Source organism: Dermacentor silvarum, chromosome 8, assembly GCF_013339745.2.
Source record: "Dermacentor silvarum isolate Dsil-2018 chromosome 8, BIME_Dsil_1.4, whole genome shotgun sequence".
NCBI lineage: Eukaryota > Metazoa > Arthropoda > Arachnida > Ixodida > Ixodidae > Dermacentor > Dermacentor silvarum.
The window spans coordinates 162,393,027-162,410,043 of record NC_051161.1 but is presented as its reverse complement, the minus strand read 5'-3'; the positions used below and the strand labels follow the sequence as shown (position 1 = coordinate 162,410,043).

The window sequence follows — 17,017 nt, the reverse complement described above, 5'->3', positions numbered from 1 at the left end:
CATGACACTGATCGAGCTGTAAAGCAAAATAAGCGGTGGCATCGCTGCTCGCCCGCAATGCTAGTCTGCAACCAAATGGAAGCTCCCTACCTGCTGCCTTGGGCACTGCTTTTTAGCTCGACGATCTGCTTTGCAAAGTTCATACCCACATCGAATGGAAACAGAGATAGCCGCAGTCATTCTGCCTGCGCTTCACCGTGGCGTAGTAGCCCTGTCCTACTGCTCTGTTCACATAGTGGCACCATGTGTTACATTTAGGCACGCTACCTAGTGAATGCTGGTTTTCTATTAGCATGTCCTCAAAACCTTGTTTGTGTTTTGTTGAGGACCTATCAGTTGCATATTCATTAGTTAATCCATCCAACGTGCATCGCATAACAGTAGGCATGTGATAATTCTTGTCAGAACCCAGTGAGTAGAGGTTTTCTTGCCATGTTGTGGCCGTGATGTATATTTCGTTAAGCCATAAAAATTGACGTGTTTAATCTGGAAACCCAAATGAAGGAGCAATATGCATTTGAATGTTTGTGCCGATTCATAATAATATATAATAATAATTATGGTGTTTTACGTGCCAAAACCACGATCTGATTATGAGGCACGCCTAGTGGGGGACTCCGGAAATTTCGGCCACCTGGGGTTCTTTAACGTGCACCTAAATCTAAGTACACGGGTGTTTTCGCATTTCGCCCCCATCGAAATGCGGCCGCCGTGGCCGGGATTCGATCCCGCGACCTCGTGCTCAGCAGCCCAACACCATGTGCCGATTCAGTGTGATACGCCCGAAAAAAATTGTGCTGGAAGCCTGATTGGGTGCCACGTTTCTGAAGCATGCGACAGCACAGAAAAAAAAGGATTCACTACAGCAGCTAGTCATTTACGGTGTGAATGTGGAATTAGCGTTCCGTGTCTGCCGCATTTACGGGAGAAAAGCACACTTGTAAATTTACTTCCTAATCGTCAAATACACAATTGTTTAAAAGCATTTTTGGACAAATCATGGTTCGAATTACTGAAAGAGCACCTGCAGCGTGCAAAGCTGCCATCTAGTCAAACGCGAATGGTGCTGCAGTTCTGCTGCTGTACTGGCGTCACTCAATGCTCACCAATGCATGGTACGTAAAAGCCCTCTAGCATATGCTGTACCTGCGCCAAAGCCCCATGAGCATGGTGCAGAAAAAGAAAAAAAAAAACACTAGCGTTCCACCGAAATTTAGGTTTGTGTTTGGGCATCATATTTCTGCATTAGTGGCAGGCGGAAACTATTAAGTTCGCTTAAATAACCGCCTAGCGTCTTTACGTATTTGAACATCGAGTTTTCTTCCATTTAAATGTCTGCCATCGCTACGGGACCAAGATGCAGTTTGAATTATCCACACATCCAAATTATGGGAGTTGGAATTATCGGGACTTCAATGTATCTGCTGAAAATTAGAAAGCAGAACAAAGGTTTCTGCGCTCTCTCAAGTCAGGTCTATGACAAATGAACGGCAATTTTTGAAAACACTGCAGAAATGCAATTAAAAAAAGACCTGTAAAAATTGTGATCGCTTACTTCATTGGATGTGCTTTAGATTTTGTGTTCTGCCACAAATAAGCTGTTCCAAATTAGAAATTTTCAGCTCTTAAAATGTCCTTCCTTAACTGCTCAAATATTTTGATCCAGAAATTGCTCCAAGGGCTGTTTCAGCTGTCCCACCCCTGTCTTAAGTATAAAAGGATATGCTGTGCGCTGTCATTCACTCACAACTGTGCCACGCTGACTGAGATGGCGAGGGTGTGATTGGTCTGGTGGGATCGGCATGCTGGCTGGCTTGCTTCGGGCCTTGGTTTGGGCGAGTCAAGCTGATCCCTATCTGAAGCATCTAGCATGTACACTTCTGCACACCATTGGAAGTATCCAGAGAACTGCTGTTACAAGTTATACCCCTGTCAAGCGGGCAAGTTAAGTGCACTTACGGGGAGTGCACTTCGGGACCTTGAGTGACACTTTAGGCTACGCGGTTCTAAACGGGAAAACAGAGTGCACTCGCAGTAAAAAAAATGGCGACAGACTACGAGCGCGTTTTGTGAAAACGTAGATTAAAAAGAAAAGTACTTCTAAAAAGTGATTGTCTTACGTTGTATCATTAATAAAAACAAACTTAATCTATGTTTTTTCAACAAAAAACGAAAATATTTTTTATTTAAGAGTGTGGCAAGTCAATGCTGGCCAAGAAAAATGCCTAGCCAATCCAGAACGAGATAGCGGCGTGCGACGAGGCGGCATTTGATCCTGCTCGAACAGAATATGAACGCGTTTTAGGCTATTATTTGTGCGCAAGAGCTGTTCAACCACTAAAATGAACTTCTGTGTCCTTTTTTTATGCATTACATTTTATACCATTGAAACCGCTGGCGACGAGGCTACGCACTCGGCCAGCAAAGTGCGTTCCGTGAACGCACTTCGAGCGGAGTACACTCTGCAGCGAGTGACACTCCACTTGCGACGTTTAGATTGGGCAAAGTGCACTTAAACCGAGTGACACTCTCCGTAAGTGCACTTAACTTGCCCGCTTGACAGGGGTATTACACTTGCTGAGAATTCAACATTTTTGCTACCAAAGTAGCAGTTTTTGCTACCAGATATTGAGCAGTGAATGAAAAAGCACTCAATTTACTGTAGCAGATGTACCATCAGATCTTCCCTTTTTAGTTCTGTATAGCCTGTTCATATGAATTGTCTAGCCGAATATAGCTAGCTTACTTTATTGTTTGTGGTCATTCGTTGTGTCAGTGTTCTTTATACTGGGCCTGACTGAAATCGACTGTCTGGAGACAGATTAAGTAGATAGCTGTCATTGTCACATCAGACTTTCTATGGACCATCCACATTGACTGCATTTTAACAAGGTAGCTTCTATTCCTAGGTTCACATAACTATTTTCCAAGTTCAGTTAAGCAGTGTGTATGTGTATTACTAAAATCTGCATGTTGTAATATGAATCTTCGTAAGCTTGTGAGTATGGCTGCGATCTGAAACAGGGTAGTTAATTTCATAACTGATTCATAGGGCATCAAGTATGCTGCTAATAGCATTCACAACATGGTAGGTGAAATCTCAAAAGTTGTTTCATGCAGTTGATCACATAAAAGATGGGGATAAGAAAAAAGCAATACAAACCACCTCAACATATTTCAAAGAAGAGACCAAGGCATGAAAGATGCCATTGGTAGTGCGTGAAAGGTATGCCCAGTTCTCTTGTAGTCGAGCGTGTCTCTATGCTGTGCAGTGGTGTTTACTTCACACAAGAACGTAAGAGTGCAGTTGGGTTTTTATCTGCAGCATGTGCTTTGCAATTCCCATTCGCAGTGTCGATGTCCTGTGTTTTTATAGTGCAGCCTATCTCGTAGCCTATTAGCTGAATTATCTTGGAGCAGTCCTTGCGCTGAACAGAAGGGGTGGGGTGCCTCCTATCTTGAGGTTATTCAAGTAGAAGTACTTTAGTTTTATTTGCAGTGTTAACTGTCTATTTATGAGTACTTGGCTGTTAGAAGGGCAGCGTAGGCAAATTTCAGCCTCTCAAATAGGGTCACTTATGTGGGCTATGCTGTTTTGAAGGGACACTCAAGAGAAACCCCAAATCAGTATGGTCTGATTAAACATTCTTTCAAAACTTTTCATTCAAATTAATTTTTAAATATTTGCTTTTATTTCACAATAATTCGTTCATAATTGGAAGAGAAAAATGGAGGTCAAAGTTCCAGTTTTAAAATTTTGCACCGATTCCCCCACACCGGTACGTGAGTGTGACATCACTGATTTTTTAAAAGTACTTTGATTACAGTGGAGCTGTTGGAACCTCGCTGTAATGGTCATTCTGTTGTTCGGCGAGCTGGGGGAGAGAGAGTGGAAGCAGAGTATAAAAATAGCATAGCAGATGCGAGGTGGCAGTGGGACGCGTAGAGCTGCTGCCGACCGCTGTCCGTGACTGCAGCCGATGCCTCTGGCGGTGGCTCGGCAGGTTTCGACCAGAGAACTGGACACTTGTTGCTTCCGAAAGACTGAAGCGACAGCTAGGGAAGCTGAAACCAGGCGTCGCAGAAGAGAACATCCCGAGTTTAGATTGAGGGAAGCCGAGAGTTTGCACTGCACTGGCATGTCAAAAAAATTATGCGTGGCTCTGCTGGTCTCTAGTATTTGCGATAGCAGAGCCACACATAATTTTTTTGTTTTTCATATTTGGGCTGTTGTTGCTTCTTCTCAGGGATTTCTTTTTTGGTATTGTGTAAGGTTGATTTGCAAATGCTGCCCAAATTGTTTCTTTTTACTGCCCTACGCCAAAGTTCAGTGTTCAGTGCACTGAAATTGGTCTTGCTTTCATTGGCAACCAATCCTCCCAGATCTGCCGAGGTGGCTCCGTGGCTATGGGCTGTTGAGTTTCACATTGGGGTTAAAATTCCCAAGTGTATGACTGATGATTCTCTTCGGTGCTCTCGCACAGTTGGAGGCAAATGTGCATAGCATGTTTATCAAATGCGTAGCAAGTTATGAGCGTAAAATTTAGATGTTGCATTCATTGCAAATTTTGAATACCAGTCCACCTGTTGTTATGGGCAGGTTTGATATCTACCTTCCGGTTAACCTCCCTGCCTTTTGCATCTCATTTATCTCTCTCTCTCTTGCTGAAAAGGGTTGTTATAGTTACGGTAAATAGGTGTGAATTACCATGTCTTATAGGCATGCATCATGCTTAGATAAAGTCAACCAGTGCAGCTGGGGTCATGAAGGAGTCCTGTGATGTTTTGAACCTGGAAAGAGTGTCTTCAGTACCAGATGGCTGCTTCAGTTAGGCGTGCTTCAAATGTTGGACTGTAGGATAAAGTCTAATGGTATTGTCTACAATGTGGGATTTCTGTTTGCTAAGGAGTTAACGTGTGTGGATAAAAAACATTAAGCAGCACTCTACCCCAACGCATATGTAGAAGGCGGTGCTACGTCTCACCGCACGCATTGATGAGTACATTTTTTAAGCATTATTTGGTACTGGAAAAATTACCTCTCAAGTGTAAGAATGCTAGACTTCATAATAAATGTGCAATTGGATTGATGGGCACAAGATTTAGTGCACTACAAAGCAATGCGGGACGCATGATTCGCAGGTGACGACAGTGGACATGCTGAAGCCTCCGCCTGATTTCCGCTCCAACTTCGACTCAACGCCACCACCGATCCTGATTGACGGGGGCGAGGCAGTGCTTGAAAATGAGAAGATTGAGCGCTACATCATGAAGAACATCCCCGGTGGGCACAACCTTTTTGTGCAGGACAAGGACACTGCCACCGTCATCGAGAACCTTTACAGCGTGAGTTTCTGTGGCCACATTGCCTTGCGTGTATTGTTTTGGCCAAGAATTGGCCTGCAATTGCTTTTGCCTGGTTATCATTACACACTTTTTGTCTTTATTATTTTGTTTACAAGTTCTGTAATCCCCAAAAGTATTTTTGCGGGGTGGAGTTACACAATAAAAAAAGAGGCACAGGATAAATCGTAGCATTGCAACACAAAAGTTTTTGGATCAATTGCACATCGTCAGGCAAACAAATATAAATCAAAACAGGTTGCTGGCGGAGGCACGATGAAAAAAATATTCCGGGAGAGCTCTAACGCAACGTTTGAGCTGAATCTGGTCACATAGTATCCTGGCAAAATAGAGTACTTATAACAGTTATGGCTCGAAAAAGGTGTGATTGTTAGTGTGTGCCTTCACCTAGTAGCATATCCCACAGATAAAGAAACTAAGGTTGCGAGGTGCCGTTTTTGTAATGGCTGTTAATCAGTTGGTACAGGAATTTCAGCCTCAGTGTTCGATTCTTTTCAGTCAAAGTCGGCAGCTTGGCTATACTCAACAGGCCTGTAATTGATGTCTGTCCGAAGTTGTTATATATATATATATAAACTGTACTGCCCAATCCTGATCAGATTGTGTGCTGTACAGTTGTCGGCGGGTCGTTCAGCTTTGACGGCGACTTCCTAAAAGTCTGCATTATTGAAGTGCAGTGATGTTACTGCTGCGCTAATTGCAACTAACTACACCAAGAGGCAAACCCTGATATACATTTTAGCTAAATAAGAGAAATCTGCACCCAGATGTGCCAATAGAGTTGCTTATGCTTTCGAAACCAGAACTAAGTCTTCAAGCACTGTTTCCCCACACCATAGAAAGCGGCAAATCAGGGACCATCGGCAGTGTTGGCAGCACGGTGAACCGAGCCAAGCCTTGCCAAGCAATGTCATACACTAACAAATCTGTTGGCTATGTGCTCTTGTGGATTTTTGTATTTTCCACCCCATCACATGTGGATTATCTCCAATCTGTGTCTGTCGTATCGCGCTTGCTCGCTTGTTCACTGCCTCTTTGTTGTGGCCTCATGCAAAAGCTGGAAGTTGCCACTGTGCCTTTCGCACTGAGCCTTTCGTATCTTAAAATGTGCAACCTTTTTAACATTGCGATTAATGATTTGGGCCATTCGTATTCAAAGACAACTCTAGTTTAGTTCTTGTAGTGTGTCTCTGTTCCAAGGTATAGTGGCAACCAATTTTGTTTCCTTGAGCACTGCTGCGTCTTCTGTATTACAAATGTATGACGGTGACTGATACTTCTGACGTCATGTCGTGCCACATGATTTTTATTTAGCTAAGGCATGGATCAGTGCACACGATGTTGCAACATGGTGGCCATGAACAAAGTTGCTGCCATTCAGGTTGTCATGTATCCCAACTTTCGTTGACGAGACAATTTCACAGCTTTAAAAGGCCCCTCTTCAAGATTGGGCATTGCAAACAATTAAGTGTGGCTCAGATGACGCGGTCGCAATTGTGTTCGCAAAGCATGAAACGTCTGCATGGCGTGAAAATGGTCAATTTCAAATGGAAGGCCACAGGCTCTTTGGCTTGAGGTAGCTTTAAATGAGAGAGAGAGTGGGTCACCCACATAGATGACTAGACACAAGATGCATTACTTGAAACGTCACCGATCACAGCATGTGTCTTCATCAAATGCACAAGGCACAACACTGGCAATGGGAATTTGCCGTGGCGCAATAAGGGAAGAGAAGAAAAAAAAAAGGCGGGGCTCATCACGTGACCATACACATCCCTAGTCTCTGGTATGAGAGAATGGAGGGATGTAATGCCAGTTGCAGATGCCAGTCGAGTTAAAGGGTCTCTGTTTACAGTGATGCGCATTTTCTGGCGGAATGGTTACGGAACGCTCAATTTCTTCTAACTCCTGCAATACTGAAGAGAGTGGAAAAAAAATCCTGCTGTGAAGGGCTCCCCAGATGGTGCCTTACATCTTCCAGGGCATAACCAAAATTTGCAATTGGGCCTGGTCAGAGGCCCTTTAATAATGCCGTACGACCACTACTAAGAAACACCCTTTTTTACTGCCGGATGCTAACGTAGTGTCGCTGCTTAGGCCCGGCAGTATGTATGGCCATGACAAAAATTAGCTGCCAAGGTGGCAAGCCAGCATGGCAATCTTGCCGTGTTCGGAGAAGTTGCTCCTTCTCAGCGATCGGGTGTGACTGAAGGCGCTAGGAGTAGACTGGTCACACTAGAAACCGAGATCAGCTCTGTGGGTGATCTGCCACCTCGAACTCCTGCATAGTTTTGCACTTAGTGGACGGAACGGCGAAAGCACGCATATAGGCAGAAAGCTTCGAGCTGCATTTGTTCAATGAAGCCTGTATGTCAGTGTTGCAGTTATGCACTGCCAAGGTTGCATGCACAAACCTGCACTTCGCAATGGCGCGCGATGAGCAAAAGCAAAATGCTTCCGCAATCTCAACCGTTGAGGTACTTCAAGTAGATACTATATAGTCAGTCATGACACAGGGCAAAATTAAATAAGTGAATTTACCTTACCGTTGTAAAAAAGCAACAAAATTTACTTCACTGCTGAAGGCAGTGATTCCACTCCTGCGCCAACTGTGCCAAAGTGCGCCAAATGGGAATTACCGCGCCAACCTGATACAAGTGACGAAAATTGCGCCTAACTGCGCCAAACAGTCTCGGATTTGACGGCGTCTATCACCAATTGCACCACCGGGGAATGAAAACGTGCGATGTGATGATAATGCGAGCCTTAGTTGCAACCTTAGTTGCGAACAGGAGACGAAACAGCACTAGCGCGTGCGTCCCAATTAAGCCACAGTGCCACGCACGGCGCCTACGCGGCGTCTGCCTTGCAAGGCGGCTCGACGGCAAAGTGCGGTTTCTGCTGAGGCTCTTGGCTTCAAGGTCAATTGGCGGTTCATCGGCGGATGTTATCTACTCCAGAAACACAGCTAGTGCAGTAGAACCCTGCTGATACGTTTTTCACGGGACAGTAAAAAAAATCGTAGGAGCCGGGAAACGCACGAGCCGAGAAAGAGGAAAAATTGAGAAATGAGAGTAGGGTGTTGAACTGCACACAATATTATTTTAATTCTTACGTGTGAAAAAAAGTCGTAGTTTCGCCCGACAGCTGAAGTATCGATTGCGATAGTAAATTAGTAGATAGCTGTACAAAGTAAGAATAATAGTTTTATCGTCTGTATAAACTTGTAAACATTCGCTTATTAACAAGCATGGTGTCAGCGCGCACAAGCAAACATGAACACATCGCACTCGATGAGCGTGGACACACGCTGTCAAACGCTGGCATGAGGATGCGCCGCAGCAGCAGCGAACGAAGTAACCTTCCTCCTGGTCTCTATTGCTTCCACGCAAACTTAGCTCCGAGAACACACAGCACGCACAAAGCTACGAGCTGCCGATGCATCTACGCTGCCTAGACACTGCCCCCAAAGCAGATCGCCTTCAAGATATGGCCTACTCAACCGCGCGCTGCCGCGCAGTACGGAGTTCATACCAGAGCACAACGCCGCCCGCTCTCCCTCCCTCCCCCTCGCTTCCTCGCCGGTGCCTCGAGCGAACGGAAGAAGGCGCGCTTCCTTCCTGCTTTTCTTTCTTGTGCGCACGAAATTTGGTTGTGGTCGTCGGCTCCCCTCGCACGCTTTCACTCGTACATACAGCATGCGGTGACAGCGTTATCGCCCTTGGACTTTATACGGAACATCTATGCGCCAAAACCAATTTTAGGGCCCCAACACGTCATAGACACCATCTTTAGATAGCAAGTACGGATCTCAAAGGCCATGCTTTTGCTGGTGGAAACCGAAAATACGTCATAGGGGGTATCGCCCCCGGCACTTTGGGCAGCCAATCCTATCGTCAAGCCACCCAGCCAAGCGACATGAAAAGTCAAAATGGCCGCTCGGGCCGGCGTGGCGTGGCAGTTCGTAAGGTATGATGCGGGAATGCTCCCACATTTGCGATGCAACAGCGGGGTTACCAATGCATTGGGTCCTATGGGAGCTATGCCGGGACTGGCTGAAAACGACGTAACAGCCGGGAAAAACGCAGCACCTGGGAACGTAACAGCAGGGTTCTACTGTAGCTTGTTTGAAGCGCAGCATGACATGTGATCATAATAGCTGCATGCCGCCAATGACACGTGTCCATCATTTCCGTTTCTGGGTATACCGAATGGATGGAAATGTTTACCAATTAAGCTTCCCGTAAGAACGTACAGATTATTCAGGTCTTTGAATGTAAATTGCAACTCGCTTTTTCAAAATGCTTCAGGATGTGAAAAATTAGCTGCTCCGAAATGCCAAATTGACTGCTCCAAAGTACTCCAAAATGAAATTTCTGATGCTCCAAAAATTGCTCCAAATCAGAAGTTCGCAATAGCATCACTGTGAAGGTTTCCTTTTTGTTCTTACTGCCCAATTATTCGGACTTTCTTGCAGTCCACTGCAAGACCAAAAAAAGGTACTGCGTGAATTGTCAGAATTGACTCTCTATGCACTAACTTTGCAGTCAGAGGTGGGAGTAACACAGACTGCATGTTACAGGGGTTTTGCAGCAAGCCAGTATAGAACCCAGGCAAAGCTGATACCGTATTTGCCCGATTCTACTGCACCCCTAATTGTAACGTGCAGTGATATTGCCACCCAAATATTAAAAAACTTGGCACTTGGTGCCGATATTACTGCACAGATCAAGTAACGAAACCCGAGTTGACGTGTGCTGTGTTGAAACAAACTTTATGGAACATACAAAGGCACACAGAATCTGAAAGGCACACACACTACTGAATCTTAGCGGCTAGTCGCTATCTGAGTCCGACAACACCTCCTTTTCGCAGCCTACCAACCACAGAAAGTTATCTTCAGTTCCAGTTAAGGCATTAGAAATGCCACACTTGCAGCAAACTGGAAAATGGCGATCGCAATCCATGGCATAAGAAACATCAGTTTGATGGCATCGTAGCTTGCGATGCTTTGCGTGAGCTTTTCTTTTCATACTAAGAATTGGCTTCGTTTTTGATTTTGACAGAATTAGTTACGATTTTAACGCGCATGCAAATTTAAGGGCACTCCTTATTTAAAAAAATGTCGCAGTTTCGCCCGAAAGGCGAAGCATCAATTGCGATAGCAAATTAGTAGAGAGCTATTCGGAGTAGGGATAGTAGTTTTATCGGCTGCATAAACTTGGGCACATTCGCTTACTAACTGAATTAACAAGTGTGGTGTCAGCACGCACAAGCAAACATGAATAGATGACACTGAATAACCGCAGATGACTGTCAAAACGCTGGCAGCAAGCGCAGCGAGCGAAGGTTCATGCGGTCTATCGCTTCGACAGAAACTGAGCGGCACAGCGGACTGCACAGCGCATACAAAGGTCAGAGCCGTGTGGAGATAAGAGACGGCGCGGGCGACCGCTACAGCTGGGCAAAGTACGAGCACAGTTGTTGGCAGACAGAAGCTGTGCCCCCCCCCCCCCCCCTCCCTCCCACGCTGCCCTCCCGCTTTCTTGCTTTCACGTGGGAGATTGAGTGGCAAGTTCCCCTTACGCCCGGTTGCAAGATACGCCTTTGGTGCTCGAGCACAGCGTCGCCCCACGTCCCTCCCTCCCATACCCCCACGGCCTTTCACGCGACGGTCGCGTTTGCTTTCCGCCGTGCATTCACTCGCCGTAATAGCGCGCGTCCCTCGCGCATATGGCACGCGGCGACGATTTTATCGCCCTTGGACTTTATACGGAACCTCACGGCGACGCCGACGGCAGAAGTCCGATTGAAGTGTCCGTATAATTGCTATTGCAGTAAAAGGTGCGCGTTAAAATTGTGCAAGTACGGGAACAGCTGCGCTCCTGCTCTCAGCTGGCAAAGGCAAGACTTGCTTCACGCTTTGCCCCGCAGTAAGCCATTTCACAGGGGGGTTTGTCTTTGTGTAAAAACAATGCCTGTGAAAGCAAAATTAGCCTGTGTCGTTTGATGAATAACTGGGGACAGAAGCGCTCTTGAAGCTAAATAGAGTTGTCTTCAAATACAATCATTTAGGTTAATTAAACATGTACCATAATTGTTAAATTACAAAAACTTTTGTTATACACTTGCAGACTCTACAGCGTCATGAAATTTTATTTGCATAGCCAGAGTAGTATTTTCATCAAATTTACATATAAATTACAGGAGCTGTTCCATTTGGATTTAATTTCGGTGTTATCACATAAAAATAATGTTAAAATTACCAATACCATTACATAGGTAAAGTGCAGAAGTGCATATTGTCACGTAGTAGTGACGCTGAAGAAAACAGTCGTAAAACTGTGTACGACGAAACTGGTTGTTTATTGGGCGAACCTGTGCCCACAAAATCAAGGTACACTCAAAGCACAACGATAGCGGCGAACACAGTCGGCGATCGTCGAAAATCTGATCAGCGGCGAAGCGCGTCGGCTTTTATACCTGAGTCATCGAAGGTTCTAGATTAATCCCTGATGCCCGCGTGTCTTCCAGAAAGTTCTAGACAATTCGCCTCAGTCATGCAATCAGATAACAGAAGCGTCGGTGAAAACAGGCAATGGAAAGAAGCATCGATAACGTTCTAGAGACTTCCGATACAGGCGCGTCCTGCGCCGAGCGATAACGTTTAACATTTGTTAGCCGGTGGAAAGCGGCCACCGGTGAAAGATAAACATGTATACGTGTCAATACCCTCCCCTTAAAAAGCATCGTCCCGATGCTACAAACAAATGTGAAAGCGTAAACAAAACCACGCGTAATAAAGAAGAAAAAAAAATAAAGTAACAAAGTACCTAAGTTCGTCAGCGGGCGTAGAAAGGCTTAAGACGCACCACATGGATGACTTCGGGTCGTGCACGGCGCCGCTGTGATTGCGAAATGCCGTCTGGCACGACCTCATAGTCCAGTGCACCAATACGTCGGATGATCTTATATGGTCCGAAATAGCGACGTAATAGTTTCTCGCTAAGTCCTCGTCGGCGTATCGGAGTCCAGACCCAAACACGGTCTCCGGGCTGGTACTCGACGTAGCGTCGTCGAAGATTGTAGTGTCGGCTGTCGGTTCTCTGCTGGTTCTTGATGCGCAGGCGGGCGAGCTGTCGACCTTCTTCGGCACGCTGCAAATAGGTGGCAACGTCGAGATTTTCTTCGTCAGCGACGTCTGGTAGCATGGCGTCAAGCGTCGTTGCCGGGTTCCTTCCGTAGACCAGGTTGAACGGCGCCATGTGCGTCGTTTCTTGCACGGCCGTGTTATATGCGAAGGTCACGTACGGAAGGATGGCATCCCACGTCTTGTGTTCGACGTCGACGTACATTGCCAGCATGTCGGCGATGGTCTTATTTAGGCGCTCGGTGAGGCCATTCGTCTGCGGGTGGTAGGCGGTGGTGCGGCGATGGCTTGTCTGGCTGTATCGCAGGATGGCTTGAGTTAGTTCAGCCGTGAAGGCCGTACCTCTGTCGGTGATGAGGACTTCCGGGGCACCGTGACGCAGGAGGATGTTCTCAACGAAGAATCGGGCTACCTCGTCGGCACTGCCTTTGGGCAAGGCTTTTGTTTCGGCGTAGCGGGTGAGGTAGTCCGTAGCTACGATGATCCATTTATTCCCGGACGTCGACGTCGGAAAAGGCCCCAGTAAGTCCATCCCGATCTGCTGGAACGGTCGGCGAGGTGGCTCGATCGGCTGTAGAAGCCCGGCTGGCCTTGTCGGCGGTGTTTTGCGTCGCTGACAGTCTCGGCATGTCCTTACGTAATGGGCGACGTCAGCAGAGAGGCGAGGCCAGTAGTATTTTTCTTGTATCCTCGCGAGAGTGCGGGAAAAACCGAGATGTCCAGCCGTAGGGTCGTCATGGAGAGCTTGCAGAACCTCTGGACGCAATGCTGAGGGTACCACGAGGAGATAGTTGGCTCGGAGAGGCGAGAAGTTCTTCTTTAGGAGAATGTCGTTTTGCAAGAAGAACGACGCTAATCCTCGCCTGAACGCCTTCGGCACAATGACGGTCTTGCCTTCCAGGTAGTCTACAAGGCTCCTTAGTTCTGGGTCGGCTCGCTGTTGTTCGGCGAATTCGTCGGCACTGATGGGTCCCAAGAAAGCGTCGTCATCCTGGTCGTCTTGTGGCGGCGGTTCGACGGGGGCGCGAGACAAACAATCGGCGTCAGCGTGCTTTCGCCCGGATTTGTAAACGACGGTGATGTCGAATGCTTGAAGTCTCAGGCTCCATCGTGCGAGGCGACCTGAAGGATCCTTCAAGTTAGCTAGCCAACACAAGGCGTGGTGGTCGCTTACAACTTTGAAGGGCCTGCCATAGAGGTAGGGGCGAAATTTTGATGTAGCCCAGATGATGGCGAGGCACTCCTTTTCTGTTGTGGAATAATTTGCTTCCGCCTTCGATAGCGACCGGCTAGCGTAACTTACAACCCTTTCTAGTCCATCAGTCCTCTGCACAAGCACGGCGCCGAGTCCTACGCTGCTTGCGTCGGTGTGGACTTCGGTATCGGCATTTTCGTCGAAATGCGCAAGTATTGGCGGCGATTGCAGGCGTCGCTTCAGTTCTTCAAATGCTTCGACTTGCGGCGTCTCCCACTTGAACTCGACGTCGGCCTTCGTGAGATACGTTAGTGGCTCAGCGATCCGTGAAAAATTCTTGACGAAGCGCCTGTAATAGGCGCACAGTCCAAGAAATCTACGCACTGCCTTCTTGTCAGCGGGCGGAGGAAAGTTGGAGATGGCCGCAGTTTTCAGAGGGTCGGGGCGCACTCCTGACTTGTTGATGACGTGGCCCAAAAACAAGAGCTCCTCATATGCGAAGCGGCACTTTTCTGGCTTCAACGTGAGTCCGGAGGTCTTGATTGCTTGAAGAACTGTTTCAAGGCGCCGGAGGTGTTCCTCGAAGCTTGAGGCAAACACAACGACGTCGTCCAAATAGACGAGGCAAGTCTGCCACTTCAAGCCTGCCAGTACTGTATCCATGACACGTTGGAAAGTGGCAGGCGCCGAGCAAAGACCAAACGGCATGACCTTGAACTCGAACAGTCCGTCTGGTGTTATAAACGCAGTCTTCTCCCGGTCCCTCTCGTCGACTTCGATTTGCCAGTAGCCGGTTTTGAGGTCCATCGACGAAAAATACTTTGCGTTGTAGAGTCGATCCAAGGCGTCGTCAATCCGTGGGAGGGGGTATACGTCCTTCTTCGTGATTTTGTTGAGGCGACGATAATCGACGCAGAAACGTAGGGTTCCATCCTTCTTCTTCACTAACACCACGGGGGACGCCCACGGACTCTTGGACGGCTGGATGATGTCATCCCGTAGCATTTCGTCGACTTGTCGCCTTATGGCCTCGCGTTCGCGCGCCGAAACTCGGTACGGGCTCTGACGGAGTGGCCGGACATTTTCGTCGGTTATGATGCGGTGCTTGGCGACAGGGGTTTGTCGAACTTTTGACGACGACGAGAAGCAGTCCTCGTATTGCATGAGCAGAGCCTTTAGTTGTTCTCTCTTGTGCCTGGGAAGGTTCTGATTGACGTCGAAAGTTGGTTCAGGTACTATAGTCGTCGTTGCAGGTGCACTGGAATCCGTGAAGGCGAACGCACTGCTCGCTTGTACTATTTCGTCGATGTAGGCGACCGTGGTGCCTTTGTTAATGTGCTTGTATTCGGGGCTGAAGTTCGTGAGCATCACCCTTGCTTTCCCTGCACGTAGCTCAGCTATGCCTCTAGCGACGCAAATTTCACGTTCGAGCAGTAAGTGATGATCGCCCTCGATGACGCCCTCCATGTCTGCAGGCACTTCGGTACCGACGGAAATCATTACGCTGGAGCGAGGCGGAACGGTGACTTGTTCTTCAAGCACATTCAAGGCATGGTAACTTATGTTTGTATCCGGTGGTATCGCGTTGTGCGTTGAAAGCGTTATCGACTTGGACCTTAAGTCGATGACTGCACCGTGTTGATTTAGAAAGTCCATGCCTAGGATTACATCCCTGGAGCAGTGCTGCAGGATTACGAAGCTCGCCGGGTAAGTGCGGTTGTTTACCGTGACTCGCGCTGTGCAGATTCCAGTCGGCGTTATTAGGTGGCCTCCCGCTGTCCGGATATCGGGTCCTTGCCAGGCTGTTTTCACCTTCTTCAACTTGGCGGCGAACGGGCCACTGAAGACGGAATAGTCGGCTCCAGTGTCGACGAGAGCGGTGACGTTATGGCCATCGATGAGAACGTCTAGATCGGTAGACCGGCGTCTGGCGTTGCGGTTAATTCGTGGCGTCGGATCACGGCTGCGTCGGCTTGCTCTGCTGCTGCTACGTCGCGTCGGAAGGTCTTCTTTCGGCGGCGAAGTGTTGTCAAGGCTGTTGCTAGGCGGCGTGCTGATATCTCGTCGTGATGAATCGCGAATCGTCGTCGGCGGCGGCGTCGGAGGATCTTCGGCATTGCGTCGTACAGCAACCGCACCTCCATCGGTTGCTGCCTTTAGTTTCCCGGGTAAGGGCTCGGAGATCGGCCCCGGTTGGGACCGGTGTACTGACGGCGATGCGGCGAGATGTAGCGGCCCGGGGACGGCGAGCGTGAGGGCCGTCGTGGTTGCCACTGGGCTCCGGCGAGGTAGTCGGCGATGTCGCGCGGTCGTTCACCTCGATCGGGACGCGGCGCGTTGACGGGGAACCCTCGTAGGCCCATTTCGCGGTATGGGCATCGGCGGTAGACATGGCCGGCTTCCCCGCAGTGATAGCAGAGCGGGCGGTGGTCGGGAGCGCGCCAAATGTCCGTCTTCCTCTGGTAGCTGCGCTGGGCGACGGGCGGGCGTGCTGGCGGCGGCGGCGGTGGACGACGGAACTGCGGCGTTACGGGGCCCTGGCGCGAGCGCGGAGGGGGGCCTTGACGACGGGCGACGGCGGCGTAGGTCAGCGCTTCTGGCTGGGGTTGCGGCGATTGTGGCTGCACATCGTGAACTCCAAGTGAGCGCGGAACTTCGTCTTTGACGACGTCGGCGATAGATGCCACGTGAGGCTGCGACCTGGGAAAGAGCTTATGCAGCTCCTCGCGAACGACCGCTCTGATGGTCTCGCGCAGGTCGTCGGCGCCTAGCGCTTGAGCGTCGGCGTAGTTGGTCAGGGCACGGCGGTTGTATTGCCTGACGCGCATTTCAAGCGTCTTCTCGATCGTTGTAGCCTCGGAAAGAAATTCGGCGACAGTCTTGGGCGGGTTGCGCATCAATCCGGCGAATAGTTGGTCTTTGACGCCCCGCATCAAGAACCGAACTTTCTTTTCTTCAGACATGTTGGGGTCGGCGTGGCGGAAGAGGCGAGTCATCTCCTCCGTGAAGATCGCGATGTTCTCGTTCGGCAATTGCACTCTGGTTTCTAGGAGAACCTCTGCCCTCTCCTTTCGTACGACACTCGTGAAGGTCCTCACGAAGTTTTCACGAAAGAGGTCCCACGTAGCCAGGGTGGTCTCTCTGTTCTCAAACCAGGTCCGAGCAGCGTCATCCAACGAAAAATAGACATGGCGTAGCTTGTCGTCGTCGCTCCATTTGTTGAAAGTCGCGGTCCGCTCGTATGTCTCCAGCCAGGTTTCAGGGTCTTCAGCCGATGATCCACGGAAGGTCGGGGGCTCCCGAGGTTG

At 48.6% G+C, this 17,017-nt stretch overlaps 1 protein-coding gene across 1 annotated transcript in view; it reads left to right on the top strand.

Annotated features, from left to right (window-relative positions):
* The window catches only part of LOC119461811 (chloride intracellular channel exc-4), a 54,441-nt gene that overhangs the window by 20,487 nt on the left and 16,937 nt on the right, over positions 1-17,017 (top strand). The window contains exon 3 of the mRNA XM_037723184.2: positions 5,143-5,346. Coding sequence (XP_037579112.1) covers positions 5,143-5,346 — 204 coding nt within the window. The remainder of the gene's footprint in view (positions 1-5,142; positions 5,347-17,017) is intronic.